This window comes from Canis lupus, chromosome 6 (assembly GCF_011100685.1).
Source record: "Canis lupus familiaris isolate Mischka breed German Shepherd chromosome 6, alternate assembly UU_Cfam_GSD_1.0, whole genome shotgun sequence".
In the NCBI taxonomy this organism is placed as follows: Eukaryota; Metazoa; Chordata; class Mammalia; order Carnivora; family Canidae; genus Canis; species Canis lupus.
In genome coordinates, this window is record NC_049227.1 from 39164216 (window position 1) to 39184236 (window position 20021).

General features: G+C 56.6%; 2 protein-coding genes across 4 annotated transcripts; both read left to right on the forward strand.

Moving 5' to 3' along the window:
* The first annotated feature begins 388 nt into the window (after positions 1-388).
* On the forward strand, positions 389-10099 carry RNPS1 (RNA binding protein with serine rich domain 1). Of its 3 annotated transcripts, none has more exons than XM_038540716.1 (8): positions 389-528; positions 3141-3328; positions 3568-3723; positions 4364-4555; positions 4870-4972; positions 5254-5407; positions 8089-8230; positions 9179-10099. In XM_038540716.1, exons 2-8 carry the CDS (start codon positions 3258-3260, stop codon positions 9276-9278), a joined length of 918 nt encoding a protein of 305 aa, XP_038396644.1. In that variant the 5' UTR covers positions 389-528; positions 3141-3257; the 3' UTR covers positions 9279-10099. The 3 variants fall into 3 exon arrangements, with proteins under 3 accessions (XP_038396644.1, XP_038396646.1, XP_038396645.1); XM_038540717.1 differs by lacking the exon at positions 389-528 and adding an exon at positions 1048-1066; XM_038540718.1 differs by lacking the exon at positions 3141-3328 and having other exon boundaries at positions 396-528.
* An 845-nt stretch (positions 10100-10944) lies between these two features.
* Positions 10945-18870, forward strand: ECI1 (enoyl-CoA delta isomerase 1). The gene is made up of 7 exons (XM_038538935.1): positions 10945-10996; positions 11048-11203; positions 14390-14517; positions 16473-16619; positions 17094-17215; positions 17298-17476; positions 18523-18870. The coding sequence occupies exons 1-7, from the start codon at positions 10945-10947 to the stop codon at positions 18687-18689; spliced, it is 951 nt and encodes a 316-aa protein (XP_038394863.1). The 3' UTR covers positions 18690-18870.
* The last annotated feature ends 1151 nt before the right edge of the window (positions 18871-20021 follow it).

Below are 20021 nucleotides of genomic sequence, written 5' to 3' on the forward strand. Positions count from 1 at the left end.
GTCCCGCACTGCCCCGCCCCGCCCCCGCCCTGCCCCGCACCGTCCCCTCCGGTCCCCGCACTGCCCCCGCCGGCCCCCGCCAGCCACCGCACTGTCCCCGCCGCCCACCTCACCGCCCCCGCCGCCCCGCGCGCTGGAGCGGGAACCCGGGCTGCTAGTCCAGTGCGCACGCGCAACGGGGGGGCGGGGCCGCCGCTGCGTTAACCCCCTCGGCGCCGGCCCGGAGCCGCCCGCCCTGCGCGGCCCTCCCGCCCCCAGCAGTCGGCCGGCCCCCTGCGGCACGCAGCCGGCCCAGGGTCGCCCCAGATCCCCGCCTCGCGGGGGAGACAGAAGACGAGGCCCCGACGCGGCCCGTCGGGAACGGCCGGGGCCCTTTAACACTCCCTTCGCTCCCTCCATTGGCTGAGGCGGTCACGTCATCGCCGCGCGCCGGAGAGCAGCGCCTTCCCGCTCCCTAATCCTGACGCCAGAGCGGCGCCGGCCTTCGAGGCTGAGGAGAGCGGGCGGAGGTGGCGGCGGCGGGAAGATGTAAGTTGGGGGAATCCGACCCCATCCGAGCTCCGGGGGCCGCCCGCAAGGCTCGGCGGGGCGCGTGGTGGAGCCGGCCCGCCCCTCGGCCTCTTGGTAGGGACGGCGGCCCGGCGGCGCGACAGCGGGCGCGAGAAGAAAGAGTGTGGCCCGGGGCTGGCGGAGTGGGAGGCGCCGAGGCCGCGGCCCGGAAGTGGTCGGGGCCGCGGCGGGCGGAAGGGCGCTCACGTCGGCCCCCTCCCCCTGCGGCGGCCCCGGCAAGGCCCGCGGGATTCGGAGCCGCCCTCGGGCCGGCCCTGGGCTGGGAGTTGCGGGCGCCGGCGGACGGGGGCGGCGTGGGTGGAGTTGCCCCGTGGGGGGCCCGGGAGGCGCGGGGACCGCGCCGCTGCCGCGCGGGCGGGCGGGCCGCCCCACGAGGGGGGCGCGGGAAGGAAGGGAGGCCGCGGCCCTTCTTGGCTGTCGCATGACTTGTGCCAAAAACGTGCTTTTTAAGTGGGGAAGGTGCCCCGAGGACGGGGCCGAACGCCATCTGCTCGAGGTGTGACTAACTGTTCTCTCTCTCTCTGGCTGTTGGACGCGCACCTGTCCGGAGGATGGGGGAGGTAACCCAGGTCCTGTGCCGCGACCCGAACTTGTGTGGACAGAGCGCCGCGGGCTCTGCTCCCCAGGCCCGGCCGCGCCCGCAGCGCTTAGAGTCCGGGGCTTCGGGTGGTGCTGGTGGTCGGAGGGCCCTGGGGTGGGGCCCGGGGGTGCGCCCTGCCGTGGGTGCTGCCCCGGCAGGCGGGCGGCCCGGCCTGGGCCTGAGCCTGAGCCTGGGCCCGGGCCTGGGCCGGGTGGAGGTGTTGGAGAGGTCTGGCGCCCGCGGGGGAGTAAGTGTATCACGGGTGGGTCTTCACTGCCTGTACGTTGGAGAGATGGTATTGGGGGCGTGGGGTGTCAATACTTGGCTGGATCCCTCGTTAACCTCCTTGTGTAACGGGGCTGCTGGAGTGCTTGAGGACGTGCCGGCAGCTCACGCTCTTCTCCTGGGACAGGGCCGCCCTGGGTGATCCTCTTAACGGGCCGTCCAGCATTCAGGAGATCGTGTGGGCCTTTGGGAAACAAGAGTTTATGTAGGGGAAAGCCTGCACACGGGGAGGAGCACCCCTGTCTTGTAACATGAGCGGGCATTTAATTGAGCCCTAACTAGATGCCAAGTTTCCTTCCATGTGAGTAAACTGGGTTGGTGATCTTGGTAACTACGGAGGTGTAGGAGCTGTATCCCCCAAAACGCTGATGAGAGGTGGAGACTCAGAACAGCTGTGGGACTTAGCCCCGGTCCCAAAGCAGAGCTTGGAATCAGACAGGCAGGCTGACTCCAGATTCCTGCCCACTGGACCGTACTTCCTGGTTGTCCAAGGCCACTGACTCCATCCAGTGCTGCTTGCTTACTACCTTACTGTTCCAAGGCAAAACGTCTTAAAAGATTGTACCAGCCTGGAGAGGAGCCTCAAAGGTGACACCCTGCTTGCTTCTGCTCTAATTTGATTGTCCAAAGCTGGCCTCCTTTCTTGAGTCACGACATTCATTTAGCATTTTGCACACCCCTTCACATGTGAGAACAGGATCCCGGGTGGTTGCCATGTCGATGTTACTGACAGGCTGTTGAAGATGAGACAGGAGGAGTTGACACCACCATTCTGCAATCTTCGCTTGCAGCTCAAGCAAATTGTAGAAAAACCTCCCTGGAAAAAATGAAGGTCGCGAGTCCCCCAGGAGACCAGGCACATGATGGTTTGGTGGTTACACTGACCACTCACAACTCATGCTGTGGTGCGGGCACTTGGTGAGACCCTTAGGAGCAGTGCCCTCCAGTTCCAGTGAATACCCGCATAACCACCACGTAGAACCTACAAGTTACATTTCTGCCATATTTGCTTTGTCATAGAACAGATCGCCCATCCACGTTTTTTGTTGCATTTTGAAGTAAATAGCAGGCTTTGGTGTACTTTCCCCATGACGCTTCCATGTGCATATCATTAATTAAAGTTCAGCATTTGCAATGATTGCTTTCTAACTTAACTATTTTACTACTTTTTCAGTGTTCTTATGGGACATTTTATCTGTTTGCATTTGGGTGTTAATGTTTAGATGCTGGTACTTGTCACTTTTGAAATGGTTTTTGATTCTAGTCATGGTATGTTCGATGTATCCTACAAAGAAATTGCAGCAGTAAAACCTGAGATCTAATCACACCAGTGATCCTATCAGGAGAGCCACACTTGACTCTTCTGTTCTGCATGCAAATGTGGTGTTGTAACATTTCTAAGGGAATGGTAAAGGGCTTATCAAACTTAGGAGTGAAAAACAGGTATTGTACCACCTGTAAAAGAACAGTGACAGGCACTACCACCCTTTCCTTAAGGAAAAAACAACAAGGTGAGGTGAAGGTCTACCTGTGGGGGCAAGACCCTCCCTGAGGAAATGGAGGAGATCCCATATGTTCCTGGCTTTGTGGACGCTCGCTGCTTACTGTGTTCCTTGCCATCTTGTGTGCTCACCTTTTGACTGCAAAGTAGATTTGTTGCCTTGCCAACTCGTTCACTCTGTAAATCCTTTTATCTTGTTATTAGGCTGCACTTTGGCGTAAATTGCAATCGATTAGGGATCGTTTCTCAGACTCGAGTTAGAAGTGAGAGTTCAGATAAGTGAGGCCACCATTGCTGCTTTGAACACCTCAGAAGGGGAGAATGGATTTATCAGGAGTGAAAAAGAAGAGCTTGCTAGGAGTCAAAGAAAATAATAAAAAGTCCAGCACTAGGTAATCCTTCTGTCAGATTTTTCTAGTGCTACTTTGGGGGTGCTCATTACTAGGGACCCTCAGCAAGGGGAAGAATGGAAATGACTTACGTTCTACAGTGACGTGTCTTAAGCCACAGATCATTTTGCTCTGTGATCACCTGGGATCTCTATAGCCCTTTGGATCCCCTCTTTTGGGTAGTTTTGTTTTAGGGTTTGGTCAGAGGGGCATGCGATCTCACACTCTTCCTCACCATCCAGGGCTCCTTCTCCTACCAAACGCAAAGACCGTTCTGATGAGAAGTCCAAGGATCGTTCTAAAGATAAAGGGGCCACCAAGGAGTCAAGTGAGAAGGATCGTGGCAGGGATAAAACTCGGAAGAGGCGCAGCGCTTCCAGTGGTAGCAGCAGCACCAGGTGGGACCCGGCAGGACAGAGCACCCCTGAGCACCCGAGAGGGCTTCTCTTCTGTGGCCACGCCCCTTTCCCTTCCCAGGGAGCTGGCAGGGTGCTCTGTGGTCTTCGTAATTTACCAACATACTCTGAGGTGGTTCATCAAGGCCTGGATTATGGCAGAGTGGTTTGAGTTTGCTCTGGTTACATATGGAAGATGGTGTTGAGGTGTTTTCTGGAGATGTTAAAGACTGGGACATCTTGGGGTATAAGTTTCTCTCGAGTGTTTTTTTGTTTAGAGTTGTGATTGGATTGCTCTAGCCTAAAGCTTATTTTTCCCTCAGTTGAAAACCAGCCCGAGTCCCTGGGTAGCTACCATCCAGGCAGGGCTGGTGCTTCTGGTTTGCCAGACTCTGTGCCTCCCAGTAGGTGAGGCTCCTGTATGGCTAGGAGGTGGCTCTTTCCTGTCACTGCACAGTGTGATTTTCTGTCCCTACCTGGGGTTTCAGCTGGGCAGGAGTGGGGCCCTCCGAGGAGGGGAGACATTGAAGCTTGGAAATGGGAGGACATTTACCTCTTGGGAATAGGAGCAAGTATGGGCTCATGTGTGGGAAGAAATACTCTCGTGCACTGTTGCCCCTGACCTCACCGTCTCATTTGTCAGGTCCCGGTCCAGCTCTACCTCCAGCTCAGGCTCCAGCACCAGCACAGGCTCCAGCAGTGGCTCCAGCTCTTCCTCAGCCTCTAGCCGCTCAGGAAGTTCCAGCACATCTCGCAGTTCCAGCTCCAGCAGCTCCTCTGGCTCACCCAGTCCTTCTAGGCGTAGGCATGACAACAGGAGGCGTTCCCGCTCCAAGTAAGCTCCTTTCCAGCACCTCTTCTCAACTCAGGAGTGCCTTGGTTGGGAAGGGATTGCCCTCAAAACTTGTGAATTATCTGGGAAACTAAGTTCACAAATGGGGGACGATAAAGTTATTCTTGTTACTATAGAAGTAGATCTAAAAAGGAGTCTTTCTATTTTAGTAGGATTTCTGAAGCAGAGCTAATATGAAATACATGAACTGGTAGGGGAAGGCTTCCTTATAAAAACTATCTTAGTAGCAATTAGCAGCCCCACTAAAAAATTTTGACAGAAATTGATTGTTTCTGGTGTTTTGTTTCTTCAATCAGATCCAAACCACCCAAAAGAGATGAAAAGGAAAGGAAAAGGCGGAGTCCTTCCCCTAAACCCACCAAAGTACACATCGGGAGGCTCACCAGGAATGTGACCAAGGTGAGGGATCCTGGATCTGTCCAGTGGGCAGTGGGATATGTCTATTCTACATATGTTTTAAATGGAAAACTAGAGAAGCAGGCCTCAGCCTCAGGTGAACTGAGGGCATAGGCTTTCCAGGGCCTGACCAGAGCGTTTGTCAAGGGGAGCAGTAACTCCCTCAGGGTGACCCTGTGTGAGAAACTTAACCCCAGGTGCCAAGGCTATTGATGTGTCGTGCATTTTCAGTTCCCACATGGGTAGTTGTGAGTATGCATCAGAGTGACCTGTCTTTGCTCTAGGACCACATCATGGAGATATTCTCCACCTATGGGAAGATTAAAATGATTGACATGCCTGTAGAAAGGATGCACCCCCATCTGTCTAAAGGCTATGCATACGTGGAGTTTGAGAATCCAGATGAAGCCGAGAAGGCACTGAAGCACATGGATGGAGGTGAGTGACCTTGCCAGCCCTCTCTGAGCTCCCTTCTCTATTCCCTATGCAGGACAAGCTACCTGCCACACATAGGGAACTTTAGAACTGATTTCCAACCTGGCTGCACATCACAGTCTCCCTGGAGCTCTTAGGATTCTGGTTCTTAACCAGTGGAGGTGTGTGTGTGTATCAAAAACAAGTTTTATGGGACACTATTCTTGGAAAAAGATCAGCAAATATGAATATATTAGCATTTCTAGAATTTCCTAATCTTTGAAAGTTTAAGGATTAAATGAAGAGTTTTTGTCTTATTTTTACAAAGAATACATTATGAGTATGAACGATGAAGCATTTGGCTTTTATATGGGAGTGTTTCCTTTAATTCTGAGAGTCATTTTCTGTTGTGCTAACATTTCATCATTTTTAGGATTACTTTCCTGAATTCACACATTTTAACCCATTTCCCTAAAGTTTGTATCTTAACTGTTTGTGACATTTATAGCTGTTCTACATTGAGCAGATGGTATTAATAACAGTTGAACACTTGTGAATAGTTTTGGATGGCCAGTTCTGGTTTTGTCTTCATGTCAGTGTTTTCAGGAGCTTAGAATTTGTCACTGCGCCAGCTCGCTGCAGTAGTAATCTAGACAGACGAGGCCAAAAGCCAGGACTGCCCAAAGCACAGTGTGAGCTGCTAGGCCACAAAGGAGAGTCTGAACACCAGAACCTATTATGCACTTAAAAAATAGTGCAGCGGGGATCCCTGGGTGGCTCAGTGGTTTAGCGCCTACTTTTTCGGCCCAGGGCGTGATCCTGGAGTCCTGGGTTCGAGTTCTGCATCAGGCTCCCTGAATGGAGCCTCCTTCTCCCTCTGCCTGTGTCTCTGCCTTTCTCTCTCTCTTTCTGTGTGTTTCTCATGAATAAATAAATGCAATCTTTAAAAAAAAAAAAAAAATAGTGCAGCAGTTTGAGTAGTTGCCCTTGAGCCCTGATGGAGCTCAGATACTAGGAAAATTTCCTACCCACTAGGCTAACACTCTTTCAATCTACTTAAATCGCTTTGAAGTCTTATAGAAGTTCAGCATCAACCGTGGCCCATCAGGCTGCACACAGCCCTTTTTTTTTTTTTCTCTCTTTTTTTAAGGATTGTATTTATTCATGAGAGTTAGAGAGAGAGGCTGAGACAGAGGGAGAAGCAGGCCCCATGCCGGGAGCTCAGTGCGGGACTTGATCCCGGGACCCCAGGATCATGACCTGAGCCAAAGGCAGACACTCAACCGCTGAGCCACCCAGGGGTTCCTGCACACAGCATCTCTTGACCTTAGGAATCACACTTTCATTTTAGAGACCTTCAGTCATGCATCTCTGAGAGTTAGAGCACTTGCTAAAAATTCAAGAACACTTGGGGGTATCCAGGGTGTACATTCCTATACATATTTCACACTTACTAAGATTGTAGTAGGACCTATGTGTGTGTCCACATATGGTGCTGCATACCATCGAATGGGATAGCTCCATGTTATCTCCAGAAGGGAAGTGGAAGGGCCTAGCCCTTCCAGGCACCTGGCCAAAAGATAGATTTGTTCTCATGCTCTATGGTCAGTGCCCCTGAGATTGCTAATTTGGGCTGGCTTTGGCAGTGGGCCCGGGGCGGGGGCGGGGGGACCTTAGGCTGCATTTATTTGTCTTTTGAGTATATTCTGAACACAGGTCTGTGTGCCCAAATTATCCCCTCAATACCTTTGCTATTGCCTTGAGGGTATGAATTGAGCAGATAAAAGAACCCTCCACCCTTTGGGGGCACACAAGGGCTGTGGTTGGTCCCCTGAGCAGTCCCTGGACTGGCGTTGGGCTGCATGCTACCCCGGCACTCCTAGGTCTGCACCTTGCCTTTCTTTGCTCTTTTCCTGAGGCCCTGAAGATTCCTCAGGCCTCCATCCTGAGTTGCCTTACCTCACTACTCTCATTCTGTTGTATTTACACATCTGGTTTTTTGGTCTGAAGCACTTTTTCCAAACTCTTCAGACAGAATTGACACCTGAACCTTGTTTTATTTTTTTCCCCCACTCCAGAAGCCTTTCTTCCTCCTGAGCCATGATGTAATCATAGCTCACCCACCACCCAGCTTTAATGACTTGGTGGCCAAGTCACAGTGGACACTGCCCTCCTGGGGACCCCTCCACCACACCCTGAGACTGCCTTCTGGTCACCTGGGAGGTACCAGGTGAGGGCCTTTGACAGGAGAGAAAGGACCAGGCTTCCTGCTTAGAGGCCTCTTCCAGAGCGGTCCCTCTGGACTTCTTAAATTTCATCCTCAGCTCAATCCTGCGAAACCCCCAAAATGTCCCCACTCCTCTTGTCTGGCCCTTCCCATTGTTCTAGAAGAGGCAGCTCAGGGTCAGTGCACAGCCCTTTCCCTCATTGGGTGGATTCAGGTGTTCACTTAAAGGCCACTTCCTGGAAGTAGTGCATCAGGTGCCCCATGCAGCGAGATGGGGTTCCCTCTGAGGTTTCATGCTCCCCTGCAGATTTCCTGATGAAACTTCCAGTAGTAATAATTACATCAGTATTTCTGTGAGCAGCTTAGTTCTAATTCTACTCCTGTCTGTCTTGCTTACCACGGCAGGCCTGCATCTGGCATGGGCTAACCTAGGGTAGATGCTTATCAGATATTTTGTGACTTGATCCTGTTTCAACAGGACAAATTGATGGCCAGGAGATCACTGCCACCGCTGTGCTGGCCCCCTGGCCTAGGCCGCCCCCCAGGCGATTCAGCCCTCCCAGGAGAATGCTGCCACCACCTCCCATGTGGCGCCGGTCACCCCCACGGATGAGAAGAAGGTAGGTCAGTTTGGAATCCCATAGGGGACTGCTTTGGGCCAGCGTGGATTTGTTTCATTTACACAGTGTGAGGGTGATGACTCTGGAACCCTACCCATTCCTGCCCCCCACATGCTGCATGGAGGGAAAGGGAAGCAGGACAGCAATATTGGCACCAGCGGCTCAGGCTCTTCCTCCCAGCTGGGGAACAAGCCGGGTTGCTGCTGGGGGGCGGGGCAAGCAGAAGGTGCGCCCAGCAGGTTATACCAGTATTCCCTGGAGTGTGGGCCCTGTAAGAGCAAGGGTACAAGTTCCCCTTCTCCTTCCTAGCTAAAAAGACAGAACAGATGGGGCATGTGGCTGGCTCAGTGGGAGGAACATGGGAAGCTTGATTTTGGGTTTGTGGGTTCAAGCCCCACATTGGGTATGGAGATTACATAAATATAAATCAATCAATCAATCTTAAACGCGCAAAGGAAGGGTCAGGAGAGGAGGTTGAGGGATCCCTGGGTGGCGCAGTGGTTTGGCGCCTGCCTTTTGCCCAGGGTGCGATCTGGAGACCGGGGATCGAGTCCCACGTCGGGCTCCCGGTGCATGGAGCCTGCTTCTCCCTCTGCCTGTGTCTCTGCCTCTCTCTCTCTCTCTCTCTCTGTGTGACTATCATAAAAAAAAAAAAAAAAAAAAAAAAAATTTAGGAGAGGAGGTTGAGTCCGAGTCCCTTGGCAGAGGCCAGAGCCTTGCCTTCCTGTTGAGCTGCCCTTTCCATAGTCCTCAGAAAACGGGTCCCCACAACAGACGTCTTTTCCTTCCCAAGGGCTCCGTGTGTCGGTGCCATCCTCACAGCATTGAGGGTGAAACTGTCCAGGATTGTTCCCTCAAGAAGCCAGCTTTGCCCCTGCTATCCGGGACATGGGGCTGTGTCAAGGATGTGGGCCTCGGTGTCTGATGTGCTCTTTCCTCTTCCCACAGGTCGCGCTCCCCAAGGCGCAGGTCCCCCGTGCGCCGGCGATCTCGCTCCCCTGGCCGCCGCCGCCACAGGAGCCGCTCCAGCTCCAACTCCTCCCGATAAGGAGAGCCCTGGAGCTCTGCGCCCTGTAACTTCCACCCCATTCGCTACAGTTTTGTCACTTCTCTAGCCAGAGGGAGGGTTGGTAGGGAAAAAATTCCTCACTCAGGGCAGGCTTCGAAGGCAGCAACTGAGATGTTTCCTCTGAGGGCAAGGTTCCAGAGGAGTGTTCGTGGTTTGGGGCTGTGCTGTAAGAAAGCCCTCCCAATTTCCTGGCTAGAAAGCTCCCACATTTCCAGTTCTTAAGAGAGTACATCCAGCCCATCCATTGGCAAAGCCAGCGGGGACCAAGCAGGGCTCCAGGTGGCAGTGTGGCCCCAGCCCAGGAGTCATTTCCACAGATGACTGGGGCCAGTTAGGCCCTTGCCTGTTGGTCTGCAGGGTCCCTGAGGAAAGGGTGCACGTCCGTGCCGCTGCTGTTCCTGCTCACCTGGCCCTGCTGCCCTGCTTGGGTCCTCTTCCAACACCTCTGCGCAAACAGCCCAAGAATTATCATTAGTTACCAAGAATTACCCAGAATGGTTCTGTTTCTACGTGTACTCATGCACGCACATCCACACCCCACGTCTCCCTCTGAAATTGGTGAGAAAATTGAGAGCCGGCTCTGCAGGGTCTTCACAGGCCCCTGCTGCAGTGTCATGGCAGTCTTGCAGGTTACCTTGGCAACGTGTACATTACTTTTTTTTTTGGCATTGTACAGTCAGTACTATAAATTTGTTGTTTTGAGTTTTGTAACTTGTAGCATTTTAGGTGCCGTTGTGTTTGTACTTTGTTGTGTAGAGTGAAGGGACTGTTGAATAAACAGGATTAGAATGCAGATCGAGTACCGGCTTCACTGCCCCTTTCTTATTCTTGGCCCCAAAGATACCTTCAGTTACGAGGGAATTAAAAATGCACAATTGCATTTTAGTTCATTCCCAGAGTCACGTCCAAAATCTCTGAGCTGTGGGAGCAGCAGGCCAGCCCCTGGAGTGCTGGGGCACTGCGGACTCGGGGTGCTCCCAGCAGCCTCAGGTTGGCCTAGCCACTCCGTGGCCGGGGTTTGCCGCTGCTGCTAGGGAGCCCTGAAAAGGCTCCTTTGCTGCCTCAGACCTGCTTCCTGCCGCAGGGGAGCCATGGGAACCCATAAGGCGCTAAAGTGTCGCAGGCCCTAAACTTTGTCCTTACTGCTTCAGGCGTTGAGGCTCCCAGAGCGAGGACCGGCCCACCCGGCGGCTCGGAGGCTTCCTGCTCCTCCCTAGCGGCGGGCGGGGCGCCTGGGCTTCCTGGGTACCCTGTCCCTCACTTTGCAGGGTGCAGCACATAAACCCCGCCTTCCTCGTGCTCCCCGGAGGAGCTGGCGCTGCCGTGCTGCCGGGCTACCCCCCGGGCCCCGAGGCTGCGGGCGGCAGGGCGTGGCAAGCCGCCCCGGGCCCTCCGGTGGCCGCGGACTCCCGCAGAGGCCCCGCCGCGCCACCTGATGTGAGCCTTGCTGGCCCACGGGGCGGCCGCCAGCCACCCACTCCCACCCTCACTCACCCCACCCTCCCCGCCCGGGCCTCCGGACCTTCAAGGCGGCGCCGCTGCCGAGTGGGGCGGGGCTGCGGGCGCCGGGCCCTGGGAGGAGCGGGTTGGCGGGGCAGGGCCCGGGCGGGCAGAGCGGGCCGCGACCCCCACGGGCCAGGTCAAGATGGCGCTGGCGGCGGGAGCGCGCGTGCAGGCCCGTGCCCTGCTGCGACCCTGTGCGTGCCCGGGGCGGGGGCCGGGGGCGGGGGCCGGGGGCGGGGGCGGGGGCCGGGCCCCGGGGCTCACCGGCCTCGCGCTGTGGTTCGCAGGGTCCCGGGTGCTCAGCGCGGCCCCGGGGCGGACGCCGGCGGCGGGAGGCGGCGGGCCCGGCGCGCGCTGCTTCGGGAGCCCGCGGGTGCTGGTGGAGCCGGATCCGGCGGCAGGTAAGCGCCCCCCGCGCCCCCCGCGCCCGCACTCCCGTCCCGGGCTCCGCAGAAACCAAGCCCGAACCACCCCGTCCGGACCATTTCTGCCGCACTCGAAGCTGGGGGTCTCCAGCCTAGGCGGTTCAACGGCGGGTTTTCCCGGGTTATTTTACGTTTTTAAGATTTACCTGCGCCTGTTAGAGGGCGCGCTCGGGGCTGGGGAGCAGAGAGGGGAAGCCCAGACAGGCCCCGCGGAGCACGGAGCTGACCGGGCGCCACCCAAGCCCCCGATCGCGACGCAGCTGAAACCAGGAGCGAGCCCTGAAGCGGCGGCCCTCCCAGCTTATTACGAAGATTAAAATGTTTCAATTTGTAACGTCTGAGGGGGTATTGCTCTTTTATCCAAACGATTAAATTTGGAAATAGAAAATAATTGCAACTATTTTGGAATGTTTTACTTTGTTTTAATACTTCAAAGTGGCACAGAACCTAGCAGATACCTAATAAAGCCGGGAGTCCAGGTGGAATCACTCCTAACCCACCCCCAACTCCCATCAAACATTCTCTTAAAACTCTGCAAAGGGGAGAGAACCCGGGTGGCTGAGTCAGTTGAGTGTGTGCCTTGGGGCTGGGATCGTGATCCGGACTGGGATTAGGATCTGCGTACCCTGGGGCTGGAGCTCCCACCCACCTGGCTCCCTGCTCCCTCTGCTTGTCCCTCCTCCTCCCCCTGCTTGTGCACTCTCCCTCTCTCAAACAAATAAATAAATGATCTTTAAAACAAACAAACAACAAAAAAACGAAAACTGCAAAGGTGACAGAAAAGGTAGAAAAAGCACTGTTGAAAGAAAAACCTGTTTCCTCTACTTAAGAGAGCCCCCAAGCTGGGGCAAGACTTGCGGTCAGCCCATGACCAGGCCTTAGGGCGCGCTGACCCAGCTGACCCTCGGCCTCCTGGCCAGGGCCTCCTGCAGTGCTTGGTGGAACACAGGCTGCAGCCCCAGCCCTCCTCCCCACCCAGACACCCGAGTCTGCCTGCCCTGTGACATCCAGGCTCACCCAAAGTCCTCTTTATATTTTAAAGATTTTATTTATTTAAGAGAGAGAGAGATGGAGGGAGCACAAGCAGGGAGGTGGGTGGAGGGGGCAGAGGAGAGGGAGCAGCAGACTCCTGGCTGTGCAGGGAGCCCAACACGGGGCTCCAAGCCAGGACCCCCGGGATCATGACCTGAGCCGGAAGCAGACGCTTCACCAAGGGAGCCACTCAGGTGCCCCCAGATCCTCTTTCTTAACTCGTTTTCTTTTTTTTAAAGATTTTATTTATTTATTCATGAGAGAGAGAGAGAGAGGCAGAGACACAGGCAGAGGGAGAAGCAGGCTCCACGAAGGGAGCCCCATGTGGGACTCGATCCCAAGTCTCCAGGATCACGCCTGGGGCTGAAGGCAGGCACCAAACCACAGAGCCGCCCAGGCTGCCCCTTAACTCATTTTCAACTTTGGTCTTTACCTTTCCCCCAGTGCCCTTGATTCCTCTGGATTTCTGTAGCTATCCAGTCAGCTTCAGGGCACCCATGGCTCAGTTGGTAAGCGCCCAAGTCTCAATTTCAGCTCAGGTGGTGATGTCAGGGTCCTGTGATCCAGCCCTGAGTCAGGCCCTGCACTAGGCTCCACTGGGCTGGATTGTCTCCCTCTGCCCCTCCCCGGCCCTCCTCATCTCCCCACACCCCTGCCGGCACTCATGGACACTCTCAAAAACAGGAAAAAAAAATCCAGTTGGCCTCAGAAACTTCACTCTGAACCAAGTTCAGAAGCTTACTCCTGGAAATACTGATTGCTTCTTACACGTACGGAAACGTCCCTGGAGCCAGTGAAGAAGTACTTTCTCATAAATCAGAATTCTCAAAAGCCTTCAGGACTGTTGTCACTCCTAGAGAATTGTGTTCACCATCGGAGATTTCTAAGGTCCTGACCAGAGAACTGTAACCTCCGTGAGCGGTGGCATTTCTGAAGCGATCAGGGTCTGTCCTCGGGCAGTGAGACGAAGCGGCCCCTGCCACCCGCCAGCGCTGCACCGCCTACCGGCTGGCCTGCCCCACTGCTTCCCCGCCGCTGGCAGGATGAACAAGTAGATGGTGGAGTTTCTGGACATCAGAGCGCCGAGGTTTGGAGCCTCTGTCCTCACCCAGGTGTGAGCCAGAGTGCACCTATGGAGGTCCTTGCACATCGCTCACTCGCTCCTCGAGAAACTGGGGACATTTCCTGCTCCCCTGGGGACAGAGGACTTGCATTTGGGAGAAAGGATCAACAAAAATGTAGGCACGACTGTAATTCACAAGAGCCAAGAGGTGGAACCGAGGCAAGTGTCCATCAGCAAGTGAACAGACGCACAGGACATGGTCCGCACACATGCACACATCCTTTGACCCTAAGAGGGACAGAACGATGTCCCAGCCTGCAGCGCGGGGCAGCCCTGAGAACATGACGCTCTGTGAAAGAAGCCAGACTCGAAAGGTCGCAGGTGGGATGCTTGATTCCTGTGAAGTGTCCACAATAGACACAGAAAGGAGACCCCTGGTTGCCAGAGGCCGGGGATGGGTGGTAACTGCTGGTGGGCACAGGCTCCTCTAGAACAGACCTGCTCTGCAACTAGACCATGGTGCAGGGAGAAGCAGGCTCCCCGCCGGGACCCGGGGTCATGACCTGAGCTGAAGGCAGGGTGTGCCTGGTTCTTATTTTCAATGCAAGTGAGATTCACCTAATGTCAATTAGCTATTTAAAAGTTCAGGGACACCTGGGGGCGTCGGGCCTCCGTGCTTGAAGCCTGCTTCTCCCCCTGCCTGTGTCTCTGCCTTTCTCTGTGTGTCTCTCATGAATAAATAAAAATCTTTAAAGAAAAGAAAACCAGAGGGATCCCTGGGTGGCGCAGTGGTTTGGCGCCTGCCTTTGGCCCAGGGCGCGATTCTGGAGACTCGGGATCGAATCCCACGTCGGGCTCCCTGCATGGAGCCTGCTTCTTCTTCTGCCTGTGTCTCTGCCTCTCTCTCTCTCTCTGTGACTATCATGAATAAATAAATAAAATCTTTAAAAAAAAAAAAAAAGAAAAAGAAAACAAGAGCCATGTATCCGGCAGTGGCGAGGCTGACTGGGGACGCTCTCCCAGCACCCGACGGGGTGCGAGTGCTCACCTCTTCATTTTCACACTAGGAATGGCTGTGATGAAGCTCAGGAAACCCCCGGTGAACAGCCTCAGCCTAGAGCTTCTGACCGAGCTGGTCATCAGCCTGGAGAAGCTGGAGAATGACAAAAGCTTCCAGGGCGTCATCATCACGTCGGTGGGTACTCTTAGCTCCCCGGGTCAGGGTCACAGGAAAGCCGCTGTGATGTCCAAGTCCACCCCAGGCACGGTCGGCACTTCCGTGGTGGAGAAGAACCAGACAGGCCCAGATGTAGGTGCCACCACAAGAGGCTCCCCGGGGCCCTGGTCCTGGGCGTGGTCCAAGGGGGACCCCTGTGGTGCCAGCATGCTCTGTCCCCGGCTGCTTCCCAGGCCTGATTCCAGGGAGCCTCCGCGCTCCGCAGTCCAGGCCAGGACGCAGGTGAGGGCAGCTGGCGCTTGTGGGGGTATCCTCGAGCCGCCCTGATGGATGGAGGGAAGTCCACAGGATATCCAACTGGCACTGGATTCCGGGGGTACCCTCCCCACAGAGGGCCACTGGGTGCCTTCCCTGGGGGCCGGCGACGGTGCTCCTGCTGAGGCCGTGCTCTCGTTCCCGCCTCCGCCTCCGCCTCCGCCTCCGGGAGCAAATGCTGGTTAATGGCTTCTGTATTGTTGTTGCGGCCCTGGAGGGTGGGACTGGGTATGAGCCTGGGGGGCTGGTCCTCGGAGCCTGGGCTGGTTTCAACACCCAGACCCACGGGACGGGGGCCTCCCGTGCTCCTGCCTGCCTCCAGCGGACTTTGCCAGGCACTGGGGTTGCCAAGAGAGGAAATAGCTAAGACCGGGCCAGGGAGATGCGGTGTGGACGTGACCTAACGGGCCTTCTGTTGGGCCAGGAAGAGCACTGGGGTCACCTTTCAGGGTAGAAGGAGCCTCAGCAGGAATGTCCCCCATCTAAGTGCCTCCGCATCATAGGCCAGCGGGAACGGCTTGGTTCTGCCATTATTAAAGGCGGGTGGTCTTAGCTCCCCCGCCCAGGCTGCGAGGGTCCGCTGGGCGAGCGCCCGCCTTTCCTGAAGCCTTGCTTGCCCCCGGTGTGGCCTGGTGTGGTCCCAGCTCTGAACTCTCTTGGGCGGGTCCCACGCACGCACCCAATGAGTCCTGGGAAGCTGGGGTCTGCAGGGCGGAGCGAGCCCTGTGCGGGAGTGGGTTTTCATGCTGCTCGCGGTGTGGACCAGGGTGGCAGTCGTGGCTGAACTGCCGGGTCGCCGCTGCCTGGGAACTTTCTGTTCCAGATAGTTCCTGAAAACACCTGATTGAGGATGTTGCTTGGTAGCGTGACGCTTTCTTTGTTGTGCTCTGAAAACGAGTGAGCCCTGACGACAGGAGCCTCTGTCCCTCCACGCAGTGAGGGTAGCCCGCTGCCTCCCCGGCTTCGGAGCTGCGCGGCCCCCGGGGCAGGGGGTGGCGGCCTCTGTCCCTGGGCGGCCCACATCCTCCGCAGGACTGTCCCCCCCCATAGACGTGTCACCCTGTGTTCCTGGCTGTGAGCCTATTGTATACGGGCACGAGGCCCGCCTGCTGGGTCAGCCAATGATGCGGGTGTCACGGAGACACGTGGCAGAGGGCCACGAAGCAGGGCTCCCGGCAGCAGCGGTGCATTCTCTCCTGGGGCCCCCTTGCTCTTCCAGCCGCTGGGGGTCCCAGCGCCCCTGCTGCCTCCTTCCAGGACGCCCCTGCTCTCCTGCGCACGGGCCTCCACACCTGCGTGGACTGAGTCCTGCACGGCGGGAGGGGTGGGGCGGCGTCTTCTTCCCAGACACGGTCTGGCCCACCGCGGACGTGTTGCTGAGGGTCACAAGCCACACCCCTGCCACTCCGTGTGGCAGCCTGTCCCCCGCCAGGCCTCCGAGCCCCTCTGCCAGGACAGCACCCGGAGGCCCGCACAGAGCCCTGTGTCTACGGGGCGGGGGGGGGGGGGGTGACCCCGCCTTTCCCTTTTTGCTGCTGCAGAGAAGGAACAGAGGCCAGGGGTCCCTGCTCCGATGCCACCGCCTCTGCAGTGCCCGTGGGCTCCCTGGGCCCCGGGGATGCACTGTGACGGGGCCCCTGGCTCCTTGGCTCCCCCAGGACTCCCCCGGGATCTTCTCAGCCGGCCTGGACCTGATGGAGATGTGTGGGAGGGACCCCGCGCACTATGCCGAGTACTGGAAGGCCGTGCAGGAGCTGTGGCTCCGCTTGTACCTGTCCCACCTGGTGCTCATATGCGCTGTCAACGTGAGTGTTCCGTCCCCGATCCTGAGCCGCCCCGCTGACTCGCCAGGGCCGGCGCCAGGGGCTCAGGTGTGCAGCAGGGAGCTCACCGGGACAGACCAGTGTGACCTGGTGACGTGGGGAGGGGCCGGCCCAGCAGGGGGCCCGTGGGGGGCTCAGGAGGGGCTGAGGACGGAGATGGGTCCCGTCACACGTGACGCATCACGGCGTTTCAGCTAAATACTTGTTTGGCTTTTAGCATCCAGGCAAAAGCCGTGGAAAGGTGGCTTGCTGGGACGGGCGGGTTCTGGGCAGAGAGGCCGGGCCTGCGAGGGCCATGCCCATGGGCAACCCCGTGCCGGCAGACGGGGCGGGCAGGGCACCTCGGAGGAGGGCCACGGGCGCACCTGGGAGCTCACCCCCCCCCCCGCGGGCCCTTCCCGGGGACCTGGCTCTGGAAGACCCTTAGGGGCCCCCAGGCAGCCCTCTCCCCTGCAGGGAGCCAGCCCCGCGGGGGGCTGCCTGTTGGCCCTCAGCTGTGACTACCGGATCCTGGCTGACAACCCCAAATACACCATCGGGCTGAACGAGACTCAGCTGGGCATCGTCGCCCCCTTCTGGTAAGGCTGGGGGCTGCACCCGCGCCCACTGCACCCTGGGCCTGCCCAGCCCCTGGGAGCCCAGCCCCTGCGTGTGTTCCAGGTTCGCAGACACCCTGGTCAACACCATCGGGCACCGCGCTGCGGAGCGCGCCCTGCAGCTGGGGCTGCTCTTCCCGCCCGCCGAGGCCCTCCAGGTGGGCATCGTGGACCAGGTGGTGCCCGAAGACCAAGTGCAGAGCACGGCCCGGTCGGTGATGGCCCAGTGGCTAGCCGTTCCAGGTGAGAAGCCCGGGGCTGGGGGCCCGCGGCAGCTGTGGGTACTGCAGGGCCAGCAGAGCCACCGCCCACCACAGCCTGACGCTCCCCATGAGACCAGAGGGTATTCACGCCAGCGTGCTGTGTGCAAGTCACAACCGTGCCATTTCCAACAGCAGGCTGCCTTAGTGCTGGGGCCGCCGTAGCGGAGTACCACAGGGTCAGGGGTGCTGGTATGGCAGGGCCGTGCTCTCCCCAGAGGCTCTAGGAGAGGCTTCTCCCCGCCTCCCCTCTTCCTCTTGTTAGGACACTCCTTGTGGGTTTAGGGCCCACCCTAAATCTAACATGACCCCCTCCTAACTTCATCCACAGACACCCTAGGTTAGGACTTGCGTGTATCTCTGGGTCTGGGAGGCTCCATTTTTCAAGCCACTGATGATTAGAAACAGGCCGCGTGCCTGTCTACAGACCTGGGGCTGGTTCTATCAACCGTAATAGAGACCAGGGACCAGCCGACCATCGACCATCGCTAAGGGCAGGTAGATTTTCGGCTTTGTGGGTCACTTCAGCCTCAGCCACACTGTGGTGCTAGAGCACCAAGGCAGCCAGTGGCAATGGGAACCAGCGAGTGTGTCTGTTCAATAAAACAGGGCCACTGAAACTTAAATTTCATATAATTGTCACGTGTCACACAATGTCCTTTTTTTCAATTATATAACAGTGTGAAACCCATTCTTAGTTCACAGGCCGTGGGGGGCAGGGCTTGCAGACCTGAGTGTGCTGTGAAGGGGCACATAGTGACCTGGAAAATATCCTCCGTGATAAAGTTGAATGAAAATAACAGGGGAAAAAAAAAAAAAAAAAAAGAAAATAACAGGGGAGTAAAAGGCAATTTTCAGTATCATTGTGTTTCTAAAAGAAATTGGTAGACAGTGGGGAACGGGTGATTTTCAACTTGTTTACTTATAGAGTCTAAGTTTCCTACCACATTCCTGCTGGAACTCCCTCGGGAAGGTGGGGAGTGATGCCACCATCTCGGTGGGCTTTCATTCACGGACACTTTTCTGTAGGCCACGCCCGGCAGCTGACCAAGAACCTGATGCGCAAGGCCACAGCCGACCGCCTGCTCAAGCAGCGCGACGCGGACATCCAGAACTTTGTCAGCTTCATCTCCAGGGACTCCATCCAGAAGTCCCTGCATGTGTACATAGAAAAGCTCCAAAAGAAAAAAGTCTAAGTGCTGGGCTGTGCACATGGCCTTGTGGCCGTACATGCCTGTCTGCGGCCCTGATTATGAGATTTTATTTTATTTTATTTTATTTTATTTTTTTTTTGATTATGAGATTTTAAACAAGGTATTTTCCAATTTAAAAAGACTTTCAGGGATCCCTGGGTGGCGCAGCGGTTTGGCGCCTGCCTTTGGCCCAGGGCGCGATCCTGGAGACCCGGGATCGAATCCCACATCGGGCTCCCGGTGCATGGAGCCTGCTTCTCCCTCTGCCTGTGTCTCTGCCTCTCTCTCTCTCTGTGACTATCATGAATAAATAAATAAAATCTTAAAAAAATAAAAATAAAAAATAAAAAAAAATAAAAAGACTTTCAGCGACGCCTGGGTGGCTCAGGGGTTGAGTGTCTGCCTTTGGCTCAGGGCGTGACCCTGGGGTCCTGGGATCGAGTCCCACTCCCCCTTGAGGAGCCTGCTTCTCCCTCTGCCTGTGTCTTTGCCTCTCCGTATCTCTCATGAATAAATAGAATCTTTAAAATCAATAAATAAATACATGCATACATAAAAGTACTTTCAGCTCTTCATTCCACTGATCTCCTTAGAAGGCCCTGTTCCCTGGAGCCAGTGTCCCTGGGCCCCCTGCCCCCCACCCCCAGCACCTGTTCTGCCTGGCAAGTGGGCAGGGCCTCAATTTGGGAATCCTGAACCAGCAGGCCAGGCCGTTCTGGAGCCTGGTGACAGTCACCACTGAGTGCCCCCTTTGCCAAAGCAGAAGTGGGAATAAAGCCATTGCATTATCACATCCCTAGCTACCCAGCTCCTGACTACTGGGGGCGCACCCCCAGGTCGTGGGCCTGTGGCCCACACAGGACCTCCCCCCCCCCCACCAGAGCCAGAGCAAAGCCCTTTGGCTGCTACATCTGCCCCTTGAGGCACTTCAGAGACGGGGGGGGGGGGGGGGGGAAGGCAGTACTGGAGAGGCCGTCTTTGCTGCACAAGCCACAGACTTACTTACTGAAAGTCATACCAGAAAACTCATCCAGACGCTTGAAACAAAGGTTTTTCCTCCATACGGTCCAGACCAATTCCCAGACCCACCAAATGGAGATGGTTCCGAAACCAGGAACCCCCCTGGGCCCCTGTCAGCTACACCCTGAACCCCATGCTGTCTCTGAGCAGCCCTTGCCCAGCCCTCCTGAGAAGGGACCTACTGAGGGTGGCACCATAGAAGGGGCCTGCCCCCTACACTGCTCGGCAGGAAGGACACTTGATACACACAAGTGCCTGCCTGCAGGATGCAGGAATCAGGGTGCAAGAGGGACCTCAGGGACTGGGGGCTGGCCT

What these genes read in the sequence shown, in the direction of transcription:
- RNPS1 (XM_038540716.1), top strand. Translation starts at nt 3,258, where the DNA reads ATGGATTTATCAGGAGTGAAAAAGAAGAGCTTGCTAGGAGTCAAAGAA. An exon ending in AATAAAAAGTCCAGCACTAG is followed by an intron (nt 3,329 to 3,567) that starts GTAATCCTTCTG and finishes CTCACCATCCAG; the next exon opens with GGCTCCTTCTCCTACCAAAC. An exon ending in TCACCAGGAATGTGACCAAG is followed by an intron (nt 4,973 to 5,253) that starts GTGAGGGATCCT and finishes TCTTTGCTCTAG; the next exon opens with GACCACATCATGGAGATATT.
- ECI1 (XM_038538935.1), top strand. Translation starts at nt 10,945, where the DNA reads ATGGCGCTGGCGGCGGGAGCGCGCGTGCAGGCCCGTGCCCTGCTGCGA. An exon ending in AGGGCGTCATCATCACGTCG is followed by an intron (nt 14,518 to 16,472) that starts GTGGGTACTCTT and finishes TGGCTCCCCCAG; the next exon opens with GACTCCCCCGGGATCTTCTC. An exon ending in CCAGTGGCTAGCCGTTCCAG is followed by an intron (nt 17,477 to 18,522) that starts GTGAGAAGCCCG and finishes ACTTTTCTGTAG; the next exon opens with GCCACGCCCGGCAGCTGACC.